The sequence below is a fragment of the Wasmannia auropunctata genome, unplaced genomic scaffold (assembly GCF_000956235.1).
Source record: "Wasmannia auropunctata unplaced genomic scaffold, wasmannia.A_1.0 LD336047.1, whole genome shotgun sequence".
Lineage (NCBI taxonomy): Eukaryota > Metazoa > Arthropoda > Insecta > Hymenoptera > Formicidae > Wasmannia > Wasmannia auropunctata.
Window position 1 is genome coordinate 424164 of NW_012026843.1, and position 21026 is coordinate 445189.

A 21026-nucleotide genomic window follows, 5' to 3' on the forward strand; every position below is an offset into this window, starting at 1 on the left:
CTGGAGTTGTGAATATTTCTAGGCGTGAGACAAGCGAGGGGTGACGAGGGAAAAGGGGGGAGGGGCGTGATGAAAGGAAGAAAATGATACGGGAAGAGAAACTTATCGGGAGAAAACTGTGACGAGGAGAGAGTGACGCTGACGTTACAGGAAATACAGGAACTTTCATCTGAAGAAAGGCGATCTTCTCGATTTCTTCCTTCGTAGAGTGCGACAGTGAGGATTCAATTTTTCCAATTGTCTGTGAAACTCCGCATGGATTCGGAGTTATTTTACAAGATTTTCACTTTGCGCGTCTCTCGCGCGCGATTCGCGCCCGCGAAAGCGACGCTCTGCGGGAACACGAAAATTTTCGCGCCCTAATCCCTATTACGCCAATAGTTTATTTCGGGAAGACCCGAACGCGGGACGGCCGGAGGCATTAAACTGTCTCGCAATTCCCTGCAGCGCGTGATGCATAACTTCTGGAACAATTTAACGAGTGAATATTAATTCGTTGAAAATGACTGCACGGTGAATTACGGGACGGGACGTACATAGGGAGTAAGAGTAAAGCAAGTCGCGCAGGATTTAAGCTCGGCTGCTCGCGAACTGAGACAGATAGGAAGCCAGGCTGGGAATTTTCATGAGCGTATAAAGCATCCTAAGTCGGTAGATAGAACCGGGCGCGCTGCAGGTACGGGCCCGCCGGGCGTAATCTTTACACGGAAGAATTTACAACGCCCGCGCCCGACAAATAGCCGGACGGTGGACTCGAAAGGCGTCTAATGCGATCATTCGCTTCCAATGTCGCGGCAGTCACAATGAGATCGCTATCGCCTTACCGCGCGCGACCGCGCAGCGAGCCATACCGATAATCTCGTCTTTTTACAACTTAACAATACCCCACTTGCCCGATTATCACCGAGCGTTATCGCCGAGCTAAAACTCGGAAGGAGAAATGGCTTTGCACGGACGTTCGTAGTACGTGAGATGCGATCGCTTCTCTCTCTCTCTCTCTCTCTCTCTCTCTCTCTCTCTCTCTCTCTCTCTCTCTTCTTCTCTCTCTCTCCCCCTCCCTCTCTCTCTCTCTCTCTCGTGCGCGCCCGTGAAGATTTAGGATAATAATTTTTCACTATTCGATTAAGTTTCTATCGTCTATCCCGATTGGCTCGTATATCTCGAACCGAAGTATTTTCAGTCGATATAAGAATAGGCGATATTTGTTCCACATGAGTCATGGTCCGTAATACCATGTAACGGTATTGAGCTATTGTTACTGCGATGTAATCGATGAATCGAGAGAGAATGGCTCGCTTGTACCCCTCGTATAGCGTTTTAACAAATACAAAGAATAAAATCTCGAATATGCTGCGCCGTGAGCTTTTAAAGAAAAAAAATGCGTATCAAACGTACACAGTCGAATCTAATTCTACTTGAGTATACGAGCGACATTTGCGAAAATAAATGTTCGCAGAAAGCATGTTTGTCGTGGCATTAGAAATGTTCGCTCTCCGAACGATAAACGATGCGCATTGACGAGAAAATTTTATTCATTGCTGATTATTTAAAATATGTATAACGAATAAATTAAGACGTTTTTATTCATTTTAAAATTGTATTTGATATTTGAAAGTAAAATCAATGCAATGCGAACAAATCGAAATTTTTATGCCGCCATTCATATTTAAATCGGTACAGCGTGTGTTGTATAACGCGCGTGCATGTATTCGCTCGTGTGACTTCATTTAATCAAGAATGTAGGACGCAGACTGAAAAATGGGACGTGCATGTTCAACACCTTTCATAAAAGGATCGGGTAACGCGTGGCTCCCGCAGTTTCCGCCCTGGTAGATCCGAATACACGCGCGCAGCGCACAACCCTTTTCAAATGATATTTTTCATCGAGCATCTCGTCCACGCCGATGCCAAAAGCGGAAGAAACGATAAAAAAGACCTGTCCCCTCATCCGATATAGTTTGTAAAGGAGGCGGAGACGCTCGCCGCGCGATGAATATAAATGCCTGCGAAGAGGAAGAGAGCGGTGTCGCAAAAAGAAACGGTGTGTGCAGTGTGCGCGCGCGCGCGCGGGCGGATCGTAGGATCCAGATTTGAACGTGGAAAGGGTCCGGATGTAAAATCGATCAGTCGGGCTACAAAATGCAGAGCAATATCAGCGATGCTTAATACCGGAACGATTTGACGCGCGGACATCGAGTGAAAAAGAGAAATGGCCGCTAGATTAATTCTGAATTTGAAATTTTTTCGGAGGACGTCATTTCCTTGTAACAAGACACGCAAAATCTGGATTCGATAGTCCAAATGGTCGAATTAGAATTGTAGTTTGTCACAACGTATGTTTCCGCTACATCTGTTAGAACGTCACTTTTACGTTTTTGCAATGAAGTTGCGCTTTACTTCAATTTTACTTTCATATCCAAAACTTCCCTTCATTTCTATGCTAACTTTTTAATATGGAATTTCAGCGCTTTCAGACGAAATTTCACGTTGCCCCACGCTAGTTTCGCTAGTTTCGAAGTTCTCGTATGATAGATATGCGCGTTTTCTCGGGCACATTTCGAAGGGTAGCGTATGAAGTCGAAGCACGCTGCCTCGACTTATTTTTGACGTTACACGCCGCACACGTGTTTCGAATCAATGATATGTCACCGTGATCGATACTGCAAGACAAGAAACTTTCGTCTTTTGTTCTTTCCGGATAAGAGATATACAACTAAAACGTGATGCTTCCTCCAAAGATGCTTCAATAAAAAATTCTTTTCCGTGCAGTAATCTATATGTATAGCACTGTAAAGTCTCCCCCCCCCCTCCCCCTTCCCCGCCTCTCCGCTTTCTCCTCTTCTCTTCCCCTCTCGCCCTTCAAATGCCTTTAAAAGCATTCCGAAGAACGTCGTTTTGAAAGGAATCTTGGCGAACGACGTTACTCTTCAGTGACAGTTTCACTGGGATCCGCGCTTTTAAGCGAAGTTACCCGAATGCACGATCGATACTTATTATCGTCCTTCCCACCCCGCCCCTATCCAGACCGGTGGACGCGACGGGGATAACTAAGTGCAAGCACGACTGATAACCAATTCCAATGAAAATTTACTTTTCCGTCGTCTCGCTATTTTGCAATCGCGATATCCTTATCGGTAAGACAGCGTAAAAGAACGTTAACTGACTGGAGGCGGTGAACCATTCGTAATGAATATTCCTTGCGTCTCATTCACCGTGCTTTTCGGCAAACTTTCTCCCAACTCTGGGATCGCCGAGCATGAAGTTTAATTGGCGCAACATTGGGAAATGTTAAATGTAGACGTTCGCGCTAAAGTTCCGTGTACGAATTCTTATAAAGAATCACGCGAAAATAATTTCGTGTCGGCAAATTATCTGCATGAGAATATTCCCGGGTTCGTGATGAGAAAGAGAGAGAGAGAGAGGTTTGGAAGATCGAGGGATTGGGCAGGGAGCGACCCTAAACTATTGACGCGAACCTCTGTCGTGAAAAATGACGAAACTTTCCGCAACGGCGTACCGTAGTAAAAAACCCGGCCGTGGAAGGAAGGAACGGATCGTGAGAGCGGTGGATCGCAAAATGGAGAGGGTGGAACGGGAGCATAAGGTGGAGCACGGTACATCAAGGGCTTCGCGTTTTACAGGTCTCCAAATCGAACTCGCACGACGTAACATTGGTGGACGTGTCCAGGGAGCTTACCGGGACGTACAAGTGCGAGGTGTCCGCGAGCAGCCCTTCCTATCACACCATGATCGAAAAGGCCAGGATGGAAGTAGTTGGTAAGTACGTGCGCGCGTGTCGGCTGTTGAAAATTTCTTCTTTTAACATTTCGCCTTAGCCGAAGATAAATCGCTCGTTCCGCGGGATCGCCCGAAATACACGCGCGCCGTTTCTTCGTTCATCTCGGCACTCGATTTCGAAGCGGTGTACCTATATACATTTCGTAAGCACAATATGGGGATCAATGATCGGCTGTAATACCGGATTTAAGCAAAATCGATGTGCCCCATAACGCTCCAACAAGATATACCGTCCATTTCCAATAGACAAACTGAATCTACGTTTATTTCCCGATATTCTTCTATAACCCCCTTTGATACACACAACCGAATTTTTATTTTATTTGAAATATAACAGATGTATGTTAGTTTACTACACTTTTTGGAGCTTTATGTGCAACGTGATTGGATACATATAAAGTATAAATAAAAAAAGGTGAAAATAAAGTAGATAAAGTAGATAAAAAAACAATAAATATAACAAGTACAAATAAGTATAAACTAAAAAATAAAATTCAACAAGTTCTCCAAAGTTGTATGTGCAATAAGAAAATTGTAGTAGGGTGTAGAACAATTTTGGTTCCCAAATTGTGCATTAGACGGTTGATCGTGTCACGCAATCAAATTATTATACGCGACATAATTTTTTATTTTAATAGTATCTTTTAATTATCACGATGCCTTATCGTGATTTCCTTATAGGAATTATAATTTCTGAAGGAAAATATATATGTATAATATTATTATTCGTTAATTATATAATATACCCAGCTGTCCTTGGGCGAGGGAAAATCTCGTGTATCAAATAGTCACAAACAGCGATATCACGACCGTGACGTAGATTACAAATTATTAAACAAAATGCGCGGCAGCGGTGCCGAGGGACACGTTGGAAACACTAGCCCTAGTCGTCAGTACCAAGCATGACGGGGGTCGTTGTTCAAGTGTTTCCGGTACGCTCTGTGACGCCCCCGGCGCCGTTGGCGTGTCGCCAGGTGTCGAGTTAGTGCCGTGGCAGCAGTCGCATGTGCTAAACGACATAATTATTATGCCTTAGACGCCCCAAAAACGGATCCTACGATTCGTACCGAGAAGGAGCGCATAGCAGTGGGCGAGACGCTACGGGCGAACTGCACCTCAGGCAAATCCCGCCCCGCCCCCGACGTTACGTGGAAGCTCAACGGTGAAGTCGTAAGTATCGCCTCGCCACCCTCGCTGCTCCCTCTTATCCTATATACGTCTCTCGACGTTATACGTAGTCGTACCTACGTGACCTTACTGGATGATTAGAGCTGCAACGCGGGCGGAAGACCCGAAGACTTGCGCCTATTCCATTCCTGTTTCGCCCCGTTCTATTACGTCAATCCCGCCGCGTTCCTATCGCTCACTCGGGGCTTCTCTCCCTGATATCGGCGTCGCGGGATTTACACAAAAGAATCGATGTGATTCGACACGGCACACCGTAGCGCATCCAACGAATTCGCTAGCACACAATTTTCGTATGAAAATTTATTAATTATCTTGTAGGGAAAAATAATTCAGTTAATAAAGAAGGAAAAATATTACATAGAGAATTTTTGATAAAAATATAGTCAAGAAATTGCAAAATTCAATAGTATTTATAATTATAGTATAGAGGTAGCTCCACGTAAAAAATATGTATCTTGGCATGAAACACAAATGGTAAGCGAGACAAATTTTGTCCCAAAATATAATGGAGAGAAATAGAATTTCAGAGTTTCGGCATGTTTTTCATTTGAAAAAAGCCATCGAAATATGTTATTCGTATTTCATATAAACTTTGATATCCAGTTTACCGACATAATTTAATATCGAAGTTTAATAAAGGATGAACTATAGTTGCTGTCACTTTGGAACATTCTGTGCACGTTCACATGGCCGACAGGTTTGTCAATAAACTAAATCCGTGGATGGAATTTTGTTTCTGTGTTATTAATCTGCATCGACGTTAATTAAGATGACGTGAGACATGACCAATCGTTCTGTCAGTGCATTATTTTTTGATTAGCACAAACGTGATATCTTTTATTGATGACTACGCATGAGCCGTTTTCTTGAAAGTATAATTCAAATTTTGAAAAAAAAATGAGTTAACTTGTTCCTTGTACAGATTTTTATTTTTGCTTCTTATTTTTTTATTTGTAAATCCAATACAAAAATGGATTTATTTACTTAAAAAAAAGGACTCATGTACAAATTCTACATTATAATAAGTTCTATCATAATTAATTTATATTGTAAAACAAGAAGCGAAGTTAAATATATTTTGCGATATAACTGTGCACTAAAATTACATATTTTCAATAAAGATTTTTTTCTTTCTGTGCAACAGTATACGCTGTAAAGTATAAAAAATTAATTTACAAAAATTATAATTTCGCGTTGCAACACGATTTTCTGATTTTCGCCGTCCTTTTATAACGACCATGTGAGTGAATTATCATTTGAATGTTCTGATATTTCGAATATGTTTTTACATACATATGTAAATACCTTTTGTACCTCACGTACAACGGTGTTTAACTTGTCACATGCATTTTTTTTTTACCGTGACGTTCCCGATATATTTTTCGCGATGCCCGTACAAAAAGTTCCACGCATAATTTCTCACGCAAAATACGTTTGATTGAATCACCCTCATAACAAAACACGCATTCATCATTGATCAAATTATCGCCATAGACATGAGATCGGGAAGCTCGCTTTATCGCTATTCGTTATTCATATATTTTCACGTAAAAAACATCCATTTGCGAGAATTTTCATTTGATACGGAATTCTCTCGCGGATATTCAAGAATCTGCGTATGATCTATTTATTGTAACACAAAACATATATATGAAAATATATTAATTAAAATAAAGTCCATAATACGCATATCGATGTGTTTAATACAGTACAGTAACCTACTATAACAGATTACTGTTGTACTATTATAACAGCTTATTGATGTTACTGCATGACTACTTTTGGAGTAACGCAAACGAGATACGTGCGTGTTATATGATCGCGTGATTAACTATAAAGACGTGCCGGGCCTTTCGTTTCATAAAATAGATAAATCTCGAACCTTCAAGTGGAAAAGCTTCGTACGCTAGTAATCTGTAGAGCTCTCCTGTTGAGTGCAACGTCAGACGAGTTGCGATCGTATACCAGAGGAAAAGAAAAAACAAAAAGGAGGCGAGAGAGAGAGGAGTGAAAGACAGGCGGTGAGAGGATTAAGTGTATAGTTGCTCATCCGTATTTCTGCAATCGTCGAGTGCCCTATCGATCGACAAAGTTTCATCTTTAACGCTCCAATTAAATGTTTTGAGTGTACCTGTCTTCCTTCCTTTCTCCTCTCCCCTCTCGCTCTCTCTCTCTCTCTCTCTCTCTCTCTCTCTCTCTCTCTCTTTTTAGATGATATCTCGTTTTCTCTGAGACCGGCATTAATTACGTTAACAAGTTGCGTATTTTCATTCGTAGTATTTTATCGACCTTGCTGCTTTATGATTTAATTTAGCTTTAACCGCATTGGCACAATTGACGAGAAAAAAACCAACATTTAAGAAAACAGTCTCGACATTTGTATTCTATATGCAATAATATTATATGCATATATATATGTATATATTATATATTTTATATATATACTGCATTGGGGATGAAATGTAAAAAAAAAAAACCCAATATCGTAGGCCTTTATCTTGACGAGCGGATCCATTGCTTTCGCAGAAAATACCATTGGTTTAAATAACCAGGGCACGAGAGGCGCGATATTTTCCACTGAATATTCGTTTTCAGAGGCCCGGCGCTTTGTTTTTGAACGAGCAGATTTATGCCGTCCTTTGACACTTTTCATTCTGACGATTGAAACGGCGTAACTCACTTTCGGCCGGTGAAACTGGGAAAACGTCAGCGCGGCGAAACGGCGGCGCAGCGATTTAACGGAATAATTTAGTTGATTTAACGAAAGCCGCGAAATAACAATTTATTTGCATACCAGGCATCCGTACCCTTCAACCATGTGCGAATGTATCCGAACGAATCTTGCTGGATTTGATTTCTATCGCCTCGGATTGCGATTTCAACGGCCTCGCCAGAAAGAACGTTTCGTATCGTTGCGATAGGTAAAAATATTGCGAGTGTATTGTAAGGAATTAATATGATTCGTCAATAACTGAATGATCCAATCACACATATATCAATAATAAAATGCTCCATTTTTAATTGATAACACTTTATTTCTTATAGCATATTCCTCACAGTATATGCACATGATATTTCGTGGAGTAATCTATTTACATGCTTCTACATATATAATTATTTATGTTTAATTTATAAGGATAAAATTTTGATTTTGTAATAAATTATGCTATTTAATAACTTTACTTGTTATAAAGCGTAATATTTTATGTTGAAATCAATGCAAAATGATTATATTTGCATAAAATCACATCATAAAAGTATTACATTGTTGTTACATAAACAATAATTATTTTACGAGTAATGTTATTTTTTTTTATTTTTCCTAAATTTGCATTTGGTTTGCTCATTAACTTGCTCTTTTACTGCGAGAACGTAATAATAACAAAAAGAGAGAATGATGTAGAGAGAAATGTTTTTATGTGGTTTTAACGCAATAGAGCAAAGATTGTACTAATCTGTACCAGAAATTTAATTAAAATTGTGAACAAAAGTTATAACAAAAATATTATACATTATGACGTAAGAAATGAAATATTATCGAGATGTTGAACCGGGTGAAATTGAAGGAATTCTCAGCTTGTAATAACGTACGAGCAATTTTAAATAGACGCTTGAAAGAGCGCGTGAAATTGAATCACTTGGCTTTCAGAATAAAACGACGCGGAGTAAGCAACGACCGCGTTTGGACGAGCGTAAGTGAAAATTCGCATTTCCGGCGGCGAGCGGAACAATGGTCCCACCCCTGGTGAAAGCATCCCCCGGCCGAAAGTGCACAAGGGTCGTCGTTTCGCCCCTCTCTATTTTCGGTTTTCGCCCTCCCGTCACCCATGACGTGTGTCACGCCGCGCTTACTTTCCTTGCTTCTAAGCACCGCTATTGTTGACAACTTCCTTCGTAGTTGTCCTAACGGGGCACTTTTCCCCTGTCGCGCGGCCATGCTTTTCGTTTGATTCATCCGCAATTCAATTGTCCTCAATTATTCAGCAATATTTAAACGCCTCCCCGCAATATTTTGCCCGCGCGTGTACGTAATCGCGTTAATGTAATCAATAATACATTAATATTACACATTAATGTATATTAACAAGATAATTTCCAAGCCATAATTTCTATTTGATTATGTTATTAAATCTGATTTGCCACACATTAGTTATGGTTCAATCTAACTTTTTCCTGTTAAGAAAATATTAGCCAATAATAAATAATAATAATAAAATCCATATTGTGCAATTTTTTCTACAAAAATATCAATGAATGTGAACACGATAGTTTCAAAAGACAATTAGGGGTTAATGGTCAAAAAATATCGTGAAGCGCAGTGCTAATTCGAGAACAATCATGTGAGACGTCAGACCGTGTCAGACGGAGATAATTAAACGAATCTTACGTCCGATAAGAGAAGAGAAATTAGAGAACCAAGGTCTTCCTTCGGTGGAGATCTTCCTTTTCCCGGGAATTTCGTTTGAGACTTGTCCATTTAGAAAACGTAGAAAACTCTTATCAAGCAACGATTCCGTGTAACGTAGAGATCGGTCAGTGAGTTAGAAAATCGTTTTCATCGATTGATCACCTGCTTAGCCTCCTCTCTTATCCTCTTTTATCCCTCTCTCTCTCTCTCTCTCTCTCTCTCTCTCTCTCTCTCTTTCTCGAGTACGTATATAACTAGCACATACATTTGTCCGCGTAGGTAGGTATATAAGTATGCGCTTGATCCGCTGCCAAGAAAACTCTACCTCGGTTCCACCTATCTCAAATCAAGTTTTCGCTCATATTTTCTCGCCGCCAATATTTCCGCCTTGCTTCCCGCGCTCTACCGGAAAGCTTTGCCCCGGCATATGAAACATCCACCAATATTTCGGGCAAATAATCCCTAGTCACACAGCACGTGCATTCTCGTAAATTCGAGACCCGAATGCAATTTTCGGACTTTTACTGCGTTTTCTATGCGCTTGATTTCCATTTCGAAAGTTCTCCTGCCTGACCGGTTGGAAATATTCGTAAAACTGTTGCATAATAAATTATCCAGTAAATATGTATACATTATGTGTATATATATATATATATATATATATATTAAAAAATCTACAATGTTAAATAATAATAAGAAATACTCTTATTACTGCAAAAAATGAAATAGAGAAGAAATAATTTAAATTAGTTTTGCAATACTTTTCACATGTAGAATAAAGTTATAAAGTTTTGCAAATTTTGGACAAATTAATAAATAGTTCTTAATTTTCAACAACCTCTTTCATATCGCGTAAATTACGATAATCTGTACAATAAATTATATGTTTTGTATGTATTCTCGAAATCATGGATACAATCGCGTTAGAAATTTAGTTATACGACACGCAATATTAGATTCCATCCGCATACGCTTCCAGACATAGAGACAAATATAGTAACTTTATTGTGGAACGCAAGATCTACAGTGCATCAGGAATGTATATGCTATGTGGAAAATGTACGCACGGCAAGCAGAGAATATTACGTTCACAAGGACAATGAGGGAGGCGAAAGCGAGCCCCGAAACTCTATAGCGCTAAACAATGTGTCAATCAATCCCTCACTTCGAGGACACACCTATGCATGATGAAAACGTCGTCAAAACCCGCTTTCGGAGATATGAAGATTGCACGTATAATGCACTTTAGATCTACGGAGCTACGCAAGAATTTCACCGGCACATCTCTCCTCGGTGACACATATATACAGAAGGGTAAAAAAGGAGGTGTGAGAGAAGATGGCATCTGTGATGGCATCAGCTTTATGCTTTATGCTTTATGGATGTAGCCTGTATCCGCACGTGACACCGTACGCCCGCGGACATGATGTATGTCCTTGTTTGTTCTACAAATGATAACGTCGCCTTCGGAGTTCTCAGGGTGTTCTTGTTCTCCCGTAACGTAGCGAACGATCGAAGACAAATTCGTTTCTTCTCGGCCATATATTCTTCTTGAAAGTAGTCCCTCGGTTGTACATAAAATAAGGTCCCTTCATGTGTATTTATTACATATCACACAACACGTTTATATTTCTACGGAGCGGCTGACATTGACGTATATTAGTTCGAAAACAACGAAATTGATACTGACTTTCTTTTTATTGATATTGACGTTCTTAAAGTCTTGTAAGACTTTTACAATTCCTAATTATTTTAGCTAATTACGAAAGATAATTCGTCCATTAATCATCTACCGTGCGTATCTCTGCTTTGTACGATTCTCTGTTGTGTTTTATCAAATATATTAAATTGAATTAATATTAAATTTTTAAATATCAAATTTGAACATTTCGAATTCGGATTTTTCGCATATGCAGACAATCAAAATGTGTTATTTTTAATCCCTGCATAAAAACAAAACAGTTGCGAATCATGAGCAGACGTGTGCTTTTAGTGTAAATTGATGAACCGTGAAAATATTTTTGAAATGTTAACGGAGCCCCTCTTTGCGGTACGTCTGGAAAAATAATATATACATAAAAAGTCGAAAGTGCAACTCTCGAAAAGAGCTCTGTGTCGATGTTAACTTTATAGTCCATGAAATTTTATAGCGCGCGTGTATATATCACGATAGAATCACGTTACTGTAGCTAAACTCGATACGCATCCACGTTTGTTCCTCCGGAGCGATAATAACGCCGAGCGACTCCCGACTAATTCCCATTGCGCACCTCCTTTTTCCGTCTTACCCACACTCACGAAGACAAAAGACGCAGCTATACGTTAAATGAGTGAGATAAAAGGCAAAGCTGCATTAAGGGTAACATAGCCGCGTGATATCTTTAGCAGGTAGCAATAATAATTCCCTTTGTGGGGCATGCGATGGTAAATGGGAGATATTTCGATACCCGCGCAGTTACATGGAATAAAATGAAAGGACTTTCCTTAAGCACTAAACGCGAACTATTAATTATTTGACATGTAGACGATCATAACTCGGTTGAATTATGCACAAGAACGGAGATAGCTTTCGAGTTGCGCATTTGTTCCACGATTTATGCCACATTTGAAGATAAAAGATGAAATTTTGCTTTAAAATAATTATATTATTCAAAAGCGTTGAAAGCCTCAAGAAGCTTTCATATAATACGACAATAAGGGAAAAGATTCAAATATAAGCTGAAAAGAATATAGAACAAAATTGAAAAATGTTGGCATTGTTGTTATGTGTATATACAGGGTGTATAAGTGGTCACCCTTTTTTATCTCGTAAACTAACAGAGAATAGACCTAATAAATATAATATCAAATTAAACGGTTCTGACTAAACTTTATTGTAAGTACAGTGATCACTTAGAAATATTCTATGTATCTTAGAGAGCGAAAAGACATGATTAATTTTTGCACGATAAAGTGACAATTTTAATATAATAAAAATTGTAACGTTCTTTTTAACGAATTCAACAATGTATGATATAACGAAATTATCTTACGAATTAATAAGAGTTATTTTGGTTTAAAGTTTTGTGGGCGATTACTACCTTTTCAATTTCGGTCCTGTGATGTGGCCAACTTCCGACTCTGACATTGACAAGAATACTATGATCAGATGAAACCATTACACTTCAATTGTCAACGCGAAAGTCGGAAGTTAGTCACATCGCAGGGCCGAACTGAAAAAGTAATAGTCGCCCGTAAAACTTTAAATCAAAATAATTTGTATAATTTGTAAGATAATGTCATTATATCACACATTATTGTATTCGTTAAAAAAAACGCTACAACTTTTAACGTCATTACTTACATCTATTAAAGTTGTCACTTTACATTGTAAAAATTACACATGTTTCTCCGCTCTCTAACATAGATAATGTTTTTAAGAGTCACTATGCTTACAATAAAGTTTAGTCAGAGCTGTTTCATTTGATATTATTAGATAATTTGATATTTTTTTATAATTTGATATTTTGATATTATTGATATTTATTAGATCTATCTCTGTTAATTTACGAGATAAAAAGGGGCGGCCACTTATACGAGGACACCCTGTACATTATATATATATATATATACAAAATGTACATGTTCATGATATATATACCTATATATCATGAAAAATATTTTGAAATAATTGATACATTCATTGAACGTTAACTCATGTCGCTTGTTGTTTCAGATCACGAGGAACAATGATCTATACAAAATACGGGATCACGAAACTTTTCACGAAAACGACACACAATCTATAAGCTCGCTCATCGAGTTTCGAGTGACAAACAGTATGTTTCGCAAAGCACACTTACACCTGCGCTGCACGGTCTCCATTTCAGACGTTTATCGGAAATCGGCGGACATTGAAATCTCCGAGGACACACCGCGTATCGCATCGATCACCGGCGAATCGCCACCGTACGGTCACCGTAAGTATCCATAGACTTCGCAGTATTATTCTCTATTCCGACATTTCCGACCTTATCATCTTTGAGGATCACCCTTAATCGCCCAGGAAAAGTATATCATACCTTGTGTCTCCCCATATAGAAATATAATTCTATTGTTTCCCAAATATTCCTCACCCAGCTGATCCCATGTCTAACGTGAATAGCTGGCGAATAATAATAAAATCACATTTATAAGTTTTTACCGAGAAAGCCTGAGTCTTAACATTAATGTTGCAAGTTAATCGATACCGTATCGAATCCGGAGTTATGTCGGGCATCTATACATATTTTTTTTTGTAATATGCTAATAACTTATCGCTTTGACTTAATTTCGAAACTCCCGAGAAACTCTTTTTACGACTTTATCAACCCAGTTCTGCGCGCGACGTGAAAATACGTCATGCCTTGGGGGAAATTATGGAACGCCGGACGAGAGACGTTTCTTCCTCTTTTTTCTGTGTATCTTTCTTAAAAGTTTTTGAGATACTCGGCGATCGTAAGCGAATAAATAGGTATCATCAAACTTGTAACGAACACGTAAGTTCGACTTACAAGCGTCTTTCCGTGCAAAATCGATGCTTTTCAAGGGAGAAACGAGGGGGAGCAACGGTAAACAGAAAGTCCGTCACGGTATAGGGAGAATACTTTTCCGAGTCGTGTGTCGGCGCTTTGTCATGACATCGAATCAATGCGACAGTCGAGATAGTAATACGATCAACCATCCCGCGACGACAGGAAAGCGTGGAACTGGAGCGAACATTAGTTCGATATATATCAGCTGCGTTTGGCGGTCGTCAGGCGTGCTTATATACACGAGTCGCGCCATATTATTGAACTGAACAAAGTTCATTGATCAAGCTAAATGGGACGGTGCGAGCAGGCGTATATAAATATACGCTTTCTGTTAAAACGCGCAACGGCAAATCGAACGAGTCACGCCAATTCGTTCGCTTGCAAAGTTAACGAGGCACGAAGGTCCGCGCCGTGCTTTTTTATCCTTTATCTAACAATACAGAGAGAGGCTTCTATCAAATGCAGAATTACAGAATTGCAAGACGAGAAATGCATTCGCGAGGGACGTAAACGAAAAGCGCGTTCGATTCGCAGCGTATACAATGGCAACTCATAAATACGATACCGCGCGTGTAATATTGGTATTGCAGCCCTGTTATCGTTTTCATTTTTGCATTGGCATTTTATAAAACGTACTACACAATTTCTCTACCCTTCCTCCCGCGCCCCTCCTGTCGTATAGCTCTCACGGAGGAATATTTAATCTCCAATAGTCGCATGCAGTTTCGCGAGATACGATTGCGCGCGGGCAACAAAACGCGTCGGCTCTTGGAAGGAACGTTTCCTCCGAGGCAAGTGTAATAAAGCTAACAGCGACAATAACATTTATAGTTCCGCGACCCCATGAATGTATCGGGCCGCGTGCAATCTTTCACGTGAATCACGCCGCCCAACGACAGTTATGTGCTCCTCGCAAAGCCGTATCAAGACGCGGCTCCGCCGTCGGAGGAATCGTATAGGGGCCCCTCTATGCGGATTGTTCCAGCTGAAAAAGCATATAGCCGTTATCCAGTTACAGAAAATGGTCTCACATCCGTCTTCCCGCGATCGCATCACTCCGCGCACGACGCGCGCCTGTCACTCCGATTTAATGCGCGTCTTATTTCCAACCCCCGTCGCGCATGCAGTCGCACGTAAACGCGCGCCATCGCCATCGAGCAAATTCGTTCCCCCTTCGAGCGGCGGCGGGAGAAACGGTGACTCACACCGGGCGATATCTTCTTCTCTCATCGTCGAACGCATGGGTCACCGATCTTCACGAGGCTCTCGTGTAATAAAGCGATCGATAACACGTAAAAGTAGGAGTCACCGAGTCCTATTAAGAGTCCCCGCTAAGAATTCTATCCTTTCTATCTAACAGGATTATATTAAGTCATTACCGCTGTTAATTAAAGCTAATTATTATACAGGGCACGTTGCGGCTTGCTTGATTATCAATCGCATCTATATAAGAACGTACCTCCGTAGAAAAGTACCATGATGGCGCGGCCGCGGCATTAGGAAGTTACGAGAACTGTCTGACGCGCCTTTTTTTCTTCTGCCGCGCGGAAGAGATTTACCTAATACTGATAAAGGACTGCACTATTTTTCTAAAGATTTTTAAATTACCAAGCGTTTTATAAATAGAGGATCATAGCGATACGCGGTAGCGCCGTGTTATACACACCATATTTCCTCCACGCGCACACAAAGCCGGAAAACTTTCTGAAGATCCCTCCGCCGCAGACCATTAATCAATGACGAGAGCAGGGGGGAGGTGAGGGAGGAGGGAGGAGGGGATAAGGCCGAGTTACCAAGTTATTTGATTGACACCATAAAGATCGTTAATAGCAAGAGTGCCATCGTATCAGCGCGAGTGGCGTACACATTTATCACAATGTCGGTAACAGCAATTTACACAAACACACAGGTATACACGTGAGAGGGGATGATCCCCTCCCCCCTCGTTCGTGTAATTCAACGATGATTAAACTGCGCCTCATTACAAGAGGTAACAAAATGTAATTGAAATCGCTCGTTGGCCGATATCGATCGCGCCTGTCAGCGCCTATTTATCCGCATAACAGACGAGAGCCATTCTTCGCAGAGCCATTTTTATGTAAAATATATCCAAGAGTGTGTGTTTGAGTATTAATTAAAACTCCGACGCGAATGAAATATCTCGCGGTGGCGCAGGCGGCGCGGCGAAGCGGCGCATCGTTTTATCGCGTGATAATATCGCGCGCGAGGAATATTAAATAATAAAATAAGAACAAATGCGGACCGATTATGACTCAGGATTATTTCCGCGGTGTAAAAGACCACGGCGCCGCCGCCGCGCCGCGTCGCGGAGAGACCAGCTATTTCTCTCTCGCCTCTGAAATTGTCGGCTCACTTAGGTCCTGCCCTCGACCGAAGTCTCCGGCGCTATTAATCAATGAGGAATTCAGCAATTAACGCTCCGGTTTTATTAACGTGTCATCACCGGAGCACCGTCGCACGTGGCGCATTTGCGTGCGCATGTACAAGCGATGATTGCGAAAACACTTTGAGATATCCTGCTTGCATATACATTTTATCCGCATACGTGATTGACTGATGTATCGCGTATTTATAAGAAGTATTCAAAAAAAATCGGCAAACATATAGTGATGTAACGGCGCAAAACGACTACGTATATGGTGTAGGTAATAGAACAACGTCGAGAACGATACAACGTAAAGTTACGAAGACCGAATACACCTAAAAGTTTCTCACCGCCAGAAGTAAGATTTATCTCCCCTCTCCCCCTCCTCCCTCCCCCTCCCTCCTCTCCCAAAGGAGCTATTAAATAAATTTATGTCGATATCCCACGTCCCGGAGAAATCGGTCGTTGCTGGTAAATTCAATCCGTACCGGAAGCACACTCTCGCGCGCCGCTAATCGTAGATCAACTCGACGAAATCGGATCGAAACCTTCGTCCTGAATACACACGGAGGAAAAGAAAAATCTATCACGGAAGCGACGGAGAGCGAATCGTTTACGAGCGACCGGATGGTTCCTACGGGAAAGCGCGCGGCGATTCCCGGTAATGCGCTCTCGCGGAGGAGCGGATGAGGAACTCGCGTTTACGATTTACGTCGTTACGATTACAGGAGATTTCGCTGGTCGCCAAAGCCGCGCGCCCGACGATATTCGCACGTGGAGGCGCGATAAAACTGCAACCTATATACGTATATATATATCGCCTCCCGGGATCGGGGATTTCATCTACGCTGACGGGAGTCGGTGCCTACTCTCCACGGTCGTCGATACCATTACTCCGCACTAAAAGAAGCGTAAACGCGGCATTAGGACTAGCGCGAGTGCACGCCCGCACTATTCGCCACCTCGTGCGCAATATATATAAGTATATATATACGTACGCGCCGCCGCGCCGCGCCGCGCCCATCCTGTTCCTCTTTTATACCATCACTGCGACGCTGACGTCGCCTCCTCTTGGCAGAACGAGCTAAAATCCACTAAAAGTACCGCGCCCTCGAGTCTTAACGCTATCCTCTCCCAAGAATCGATTATTGGACCGCGAAAAATAGAGGTCTGGCCGTATCTCGAGACGATCTTCATTTAAGTGCCTTTACTGAATTGCGTTTACAAATATGACGTGACGAATTATTAAATTATCCATCAAAATCTATCTATTAAACTGTGTTATGTGTAAAAAATAAGGTTTTTTGGATGAGCTCTTTAAAATACGATTCGTAAACACAATGTTTTTCAATCAATTTTGTCGCGAGCTATTTACGATACTGTATAGTATATTATTCTAATTGTAAGTATTTATTTTCGATATATCATGCCAAAGCAGTTTTAAATTATGGCAGATATAATGACCTTTTTTCGTTCTTTTATAATAAATATTCTATTATTGAGTAACTAATATTTAAAAAATTGTAAAAGATTATAAAGAATTACACCTATCCTTACATAACTATTTTTTCAATCTTTTTAATGTTAAATTTTCAATTACAGATATTTAATTATTGATTATATGTATTGAAATAATTTACTGTGTTTTCTGAAAGAAAAATATGTATAAATACTAGTTCACTTGTGATAATTTCTAAACATATTCCTTACTTTTAGCAAAGATATATCACAAATCCGAAGTGTGTTGGCATCTCAAGGTATTTGCTCAACTGTAGTACCTACGGGTGGACTCGTATCTCTGAGTTCGAAATAGTTGCAGTGTTGACACTGTTTGGCCGTGAAGATACGAGCAAATATAACGGAAATTGTACGCGACAGCATGTACGTTTTTGAATTATTTATAAAGCAACTAAAAATATCAAAGAGAACAAAAAGGAAAATCTCAACTATTATAAACAGATAAATGAATTGAGAGTGACTAAATCTATATATTAAATACTTAGCAAAGTACGTCTCTTGAAAATTTAAATTTGTATGATCTTAAATAAAAAATAGTATTATATAATTTTTAATTTATAAAAAATTAAATTAAATTTTTTTTTATTAGACACCAAGATTTAGCAGTGACCATAGAAGGCGCTCTCAAAATTTGTGTTTTTACATACGCGGTCTAGTTCAAATTAATATTATACATTTTACATCTTTTTATTTTTATAAACTTTGATTATAAATAACTTTTTTATTATATATCGAAATTCCGACATCAAAATAATATTTTTATTTAAAAAAATTTCAAAGCCCCTGAAAAAAAGAGAGAGTACACCTAAATACCAAAACGTTGATGAAATTTTTATAAATATAAGTCGATTAATAAATCACAGTGAGTCGATACGATTGAATAATTTTAAAATAGAGAGACGAAAAAGGGATGATCTGTATGTGAATAAAAGGGAAGAATATATCTCGGACGATTATAATTCATAAATCGTAGTGAGTTTCGAGTCGAGTCGAGCAATCGCACATATCCGTAGTTTCCTTTTTTCCGATGAATTTGCATATCCGGTCGCGCTGCCGGCTCGCGAAAATTTGCATGGCCGGCTGCGCAGCCAGGTAATGGAATTGGTATGGCAGTCTATAATCCGCATTGAGATCGACCGTCTGCTCAACCCGAAAATCAAGCGGTCTACCCTCCTACGATCGATACCGATAATAACGTGCACGCGGTATGACAATATGGTGAGGTCAGAAGATTAGAAATTCCATCGCATCCATATTCACTCTCAAGCAGAATCCATTGGACTTGTATACGAGTGCATATGTACGAGAAGGAAGCTTTTGATAAATAAAATCAACTTAGAAAGTCATCTTAGAGAATAAAAGAACAAAAATACGCGAGACAGCGACGAAATCAATTTGCACTTTGCAAACGTTGCGATAACGAGATCTTCGTCGTCATAATAATAACCGATTCTCGTTCGATATTTCGTTTAATATTCCAGAAATCCCTTCGCCCTACGAGAGAAAACTCAAAGGGAAAAAAACCTGATTGCGTAATCAGAAAGGGTTGCACCCTCGGGAGAACCCAATGTCTTACGCTCTACGGAAATTCCGCAGGCGATACAAACAACGAGCGGATTAGAAATTCCGCTGTATCCATGTCCAATCATTTCCATGAAAGCGAAATGCCGGCAGGTAGTCGTTAATATTCATCTCCGGCTGCCGGCGCTCTTTAGATTCGTCCTGTCCTCAGAATTGGAAAGGAATCGCAGCTCGATACGTCTCCGGTAAGAAGACAGCCCGCGCCCTCCTCCTTCTTCTTTTTTTTTTTCGTCTCTTCGTGCTCCGAAGAGCCCGCTCTCGTCCTTTTCCTCAGCAAGAAATCGGCTCGCCTCCACCCCATTGGCAGGATATACGTTTCGCATTATCGATGCGAAGCGAGTTCGCAGCCGCGCTCTCGAAGGTATCCCGGAATAGTAAGAAGTAAGCACCCCCCGGGCGTGCGCGCGAATGTTGAAGTCTGCAAAGTGAGGAAAGGGCCGCGAAAGAAGTGGCGGAAGAGTGTGAAGCGAAAGTTGGACGCGCCGGTGGAAGGAAAGGCATTACGGGGAGGAAAGGAGACGCTTATATATAGAGCGGGGAGGGGGGGGGGAGGAAGTCTCTACCCGTGAAGAGATTCGCTTCGATTAGTAAGTAAGTTGGCGACGTAAGTTCCATCGCGTCGAGCTTCTCGGATTTCGCTTCTTGGACATTCACGAGAAGTTTCTTCTCATTTCAATGTCGTTATGTATACACTACAAATCGCGAAATATACTGCATTAGAGAAGTTCAAGCGAGATACGCCGCGCCGGGAGTAGCAGCGAAAGCTGCGCCCCTCTCTTTCGCGCAGAGACATTAGGGCACGGCGCATACTAATATTCTGCGCCTCGCAGAATGTAACGACGATGGTAAGAAAGAGGTAACAAATGTCACGGTATATCTATTAACGATATACGCTCTACGGAAATTACTTGAAATTTCAAATTACCGTCGCTATAGACGGTGGAATCCGGTGTAAGAGTATCGCAGAGGAGCATGAAAATGTAGCCTTGTCATTATACCCCGATGAAATGTGCGCTAATACGAAACGCTTCGATGAGCACCGTAGTTGCTCAATTTGCTAACTCGCACGGAAGCGAAGGAAAACAGACAAGGCGGAAACCCCCTTTGCTCATTATTTCGAGTTTCTGTATGCAGATTCCCTCAGAGAATCTTCCTGTTTACCTGTACATGAAAGATAATTCCAAATAGATGTCATTCACATTGCCGGCACGATGAGATTAAAATATTATAAATTCATGTGTTAAAATGATTGACATAATAAAGATCCATGTCACACATGTATAATTAAGAAGTTTTAAATTTGGGGCGTTATATTTAAATATTCTACCATTTCTACCATTTCTAATCTTAAAAGATATAAAAAACAGAGTTAAGGAATGCCCCATATTCCCAATTATTGATTTAAAATAAAGCTTTGAATATCTTCCATAACGATTAAGGAGAGCGGCGTCTGGTTTAGGATGTTGAAAAATAGGTGATTTTCGCGAATTTTTTAAACAAAGAAAAGTAAAGTCGATCTTTCCATAACTGTACGGATACTTTACTGGATACTTATATTATACAAAAAAAAATTTTAATTTTAAAAATTTAAGAT

General features: G+C 40.4%; 1 protein-coding gene across 2 annotated transcripts in view; it reads left to right on the forward strand.

Moving 5' to 3' along the window:
- LOC105451688 overlaps positions 1 to 21026 on the forward strand; it is a 102947-nt gene that overhangs the window by 69102 nt on the left and 12819 nt on the right. For both annotated transcript variants that reach the window (XM_011692291.1, XM_011692292.1), the window contains exons 3-5: positions 3642 to 3777; positions 4835 to 4968; positions 13110 to 13353. In XM_011692291.1, coding sequence (XP_011690593.1) covers positions 3642 to 3777; positions 4835 to 4968; positions 13110 to 13353 — 514 coding nt within the window. The remainder of the gene's footprint in view (positions 1 to 3641; positions 3778 to 4834; positions 4969 to 13109; positions 13354 to 21026) is intronic.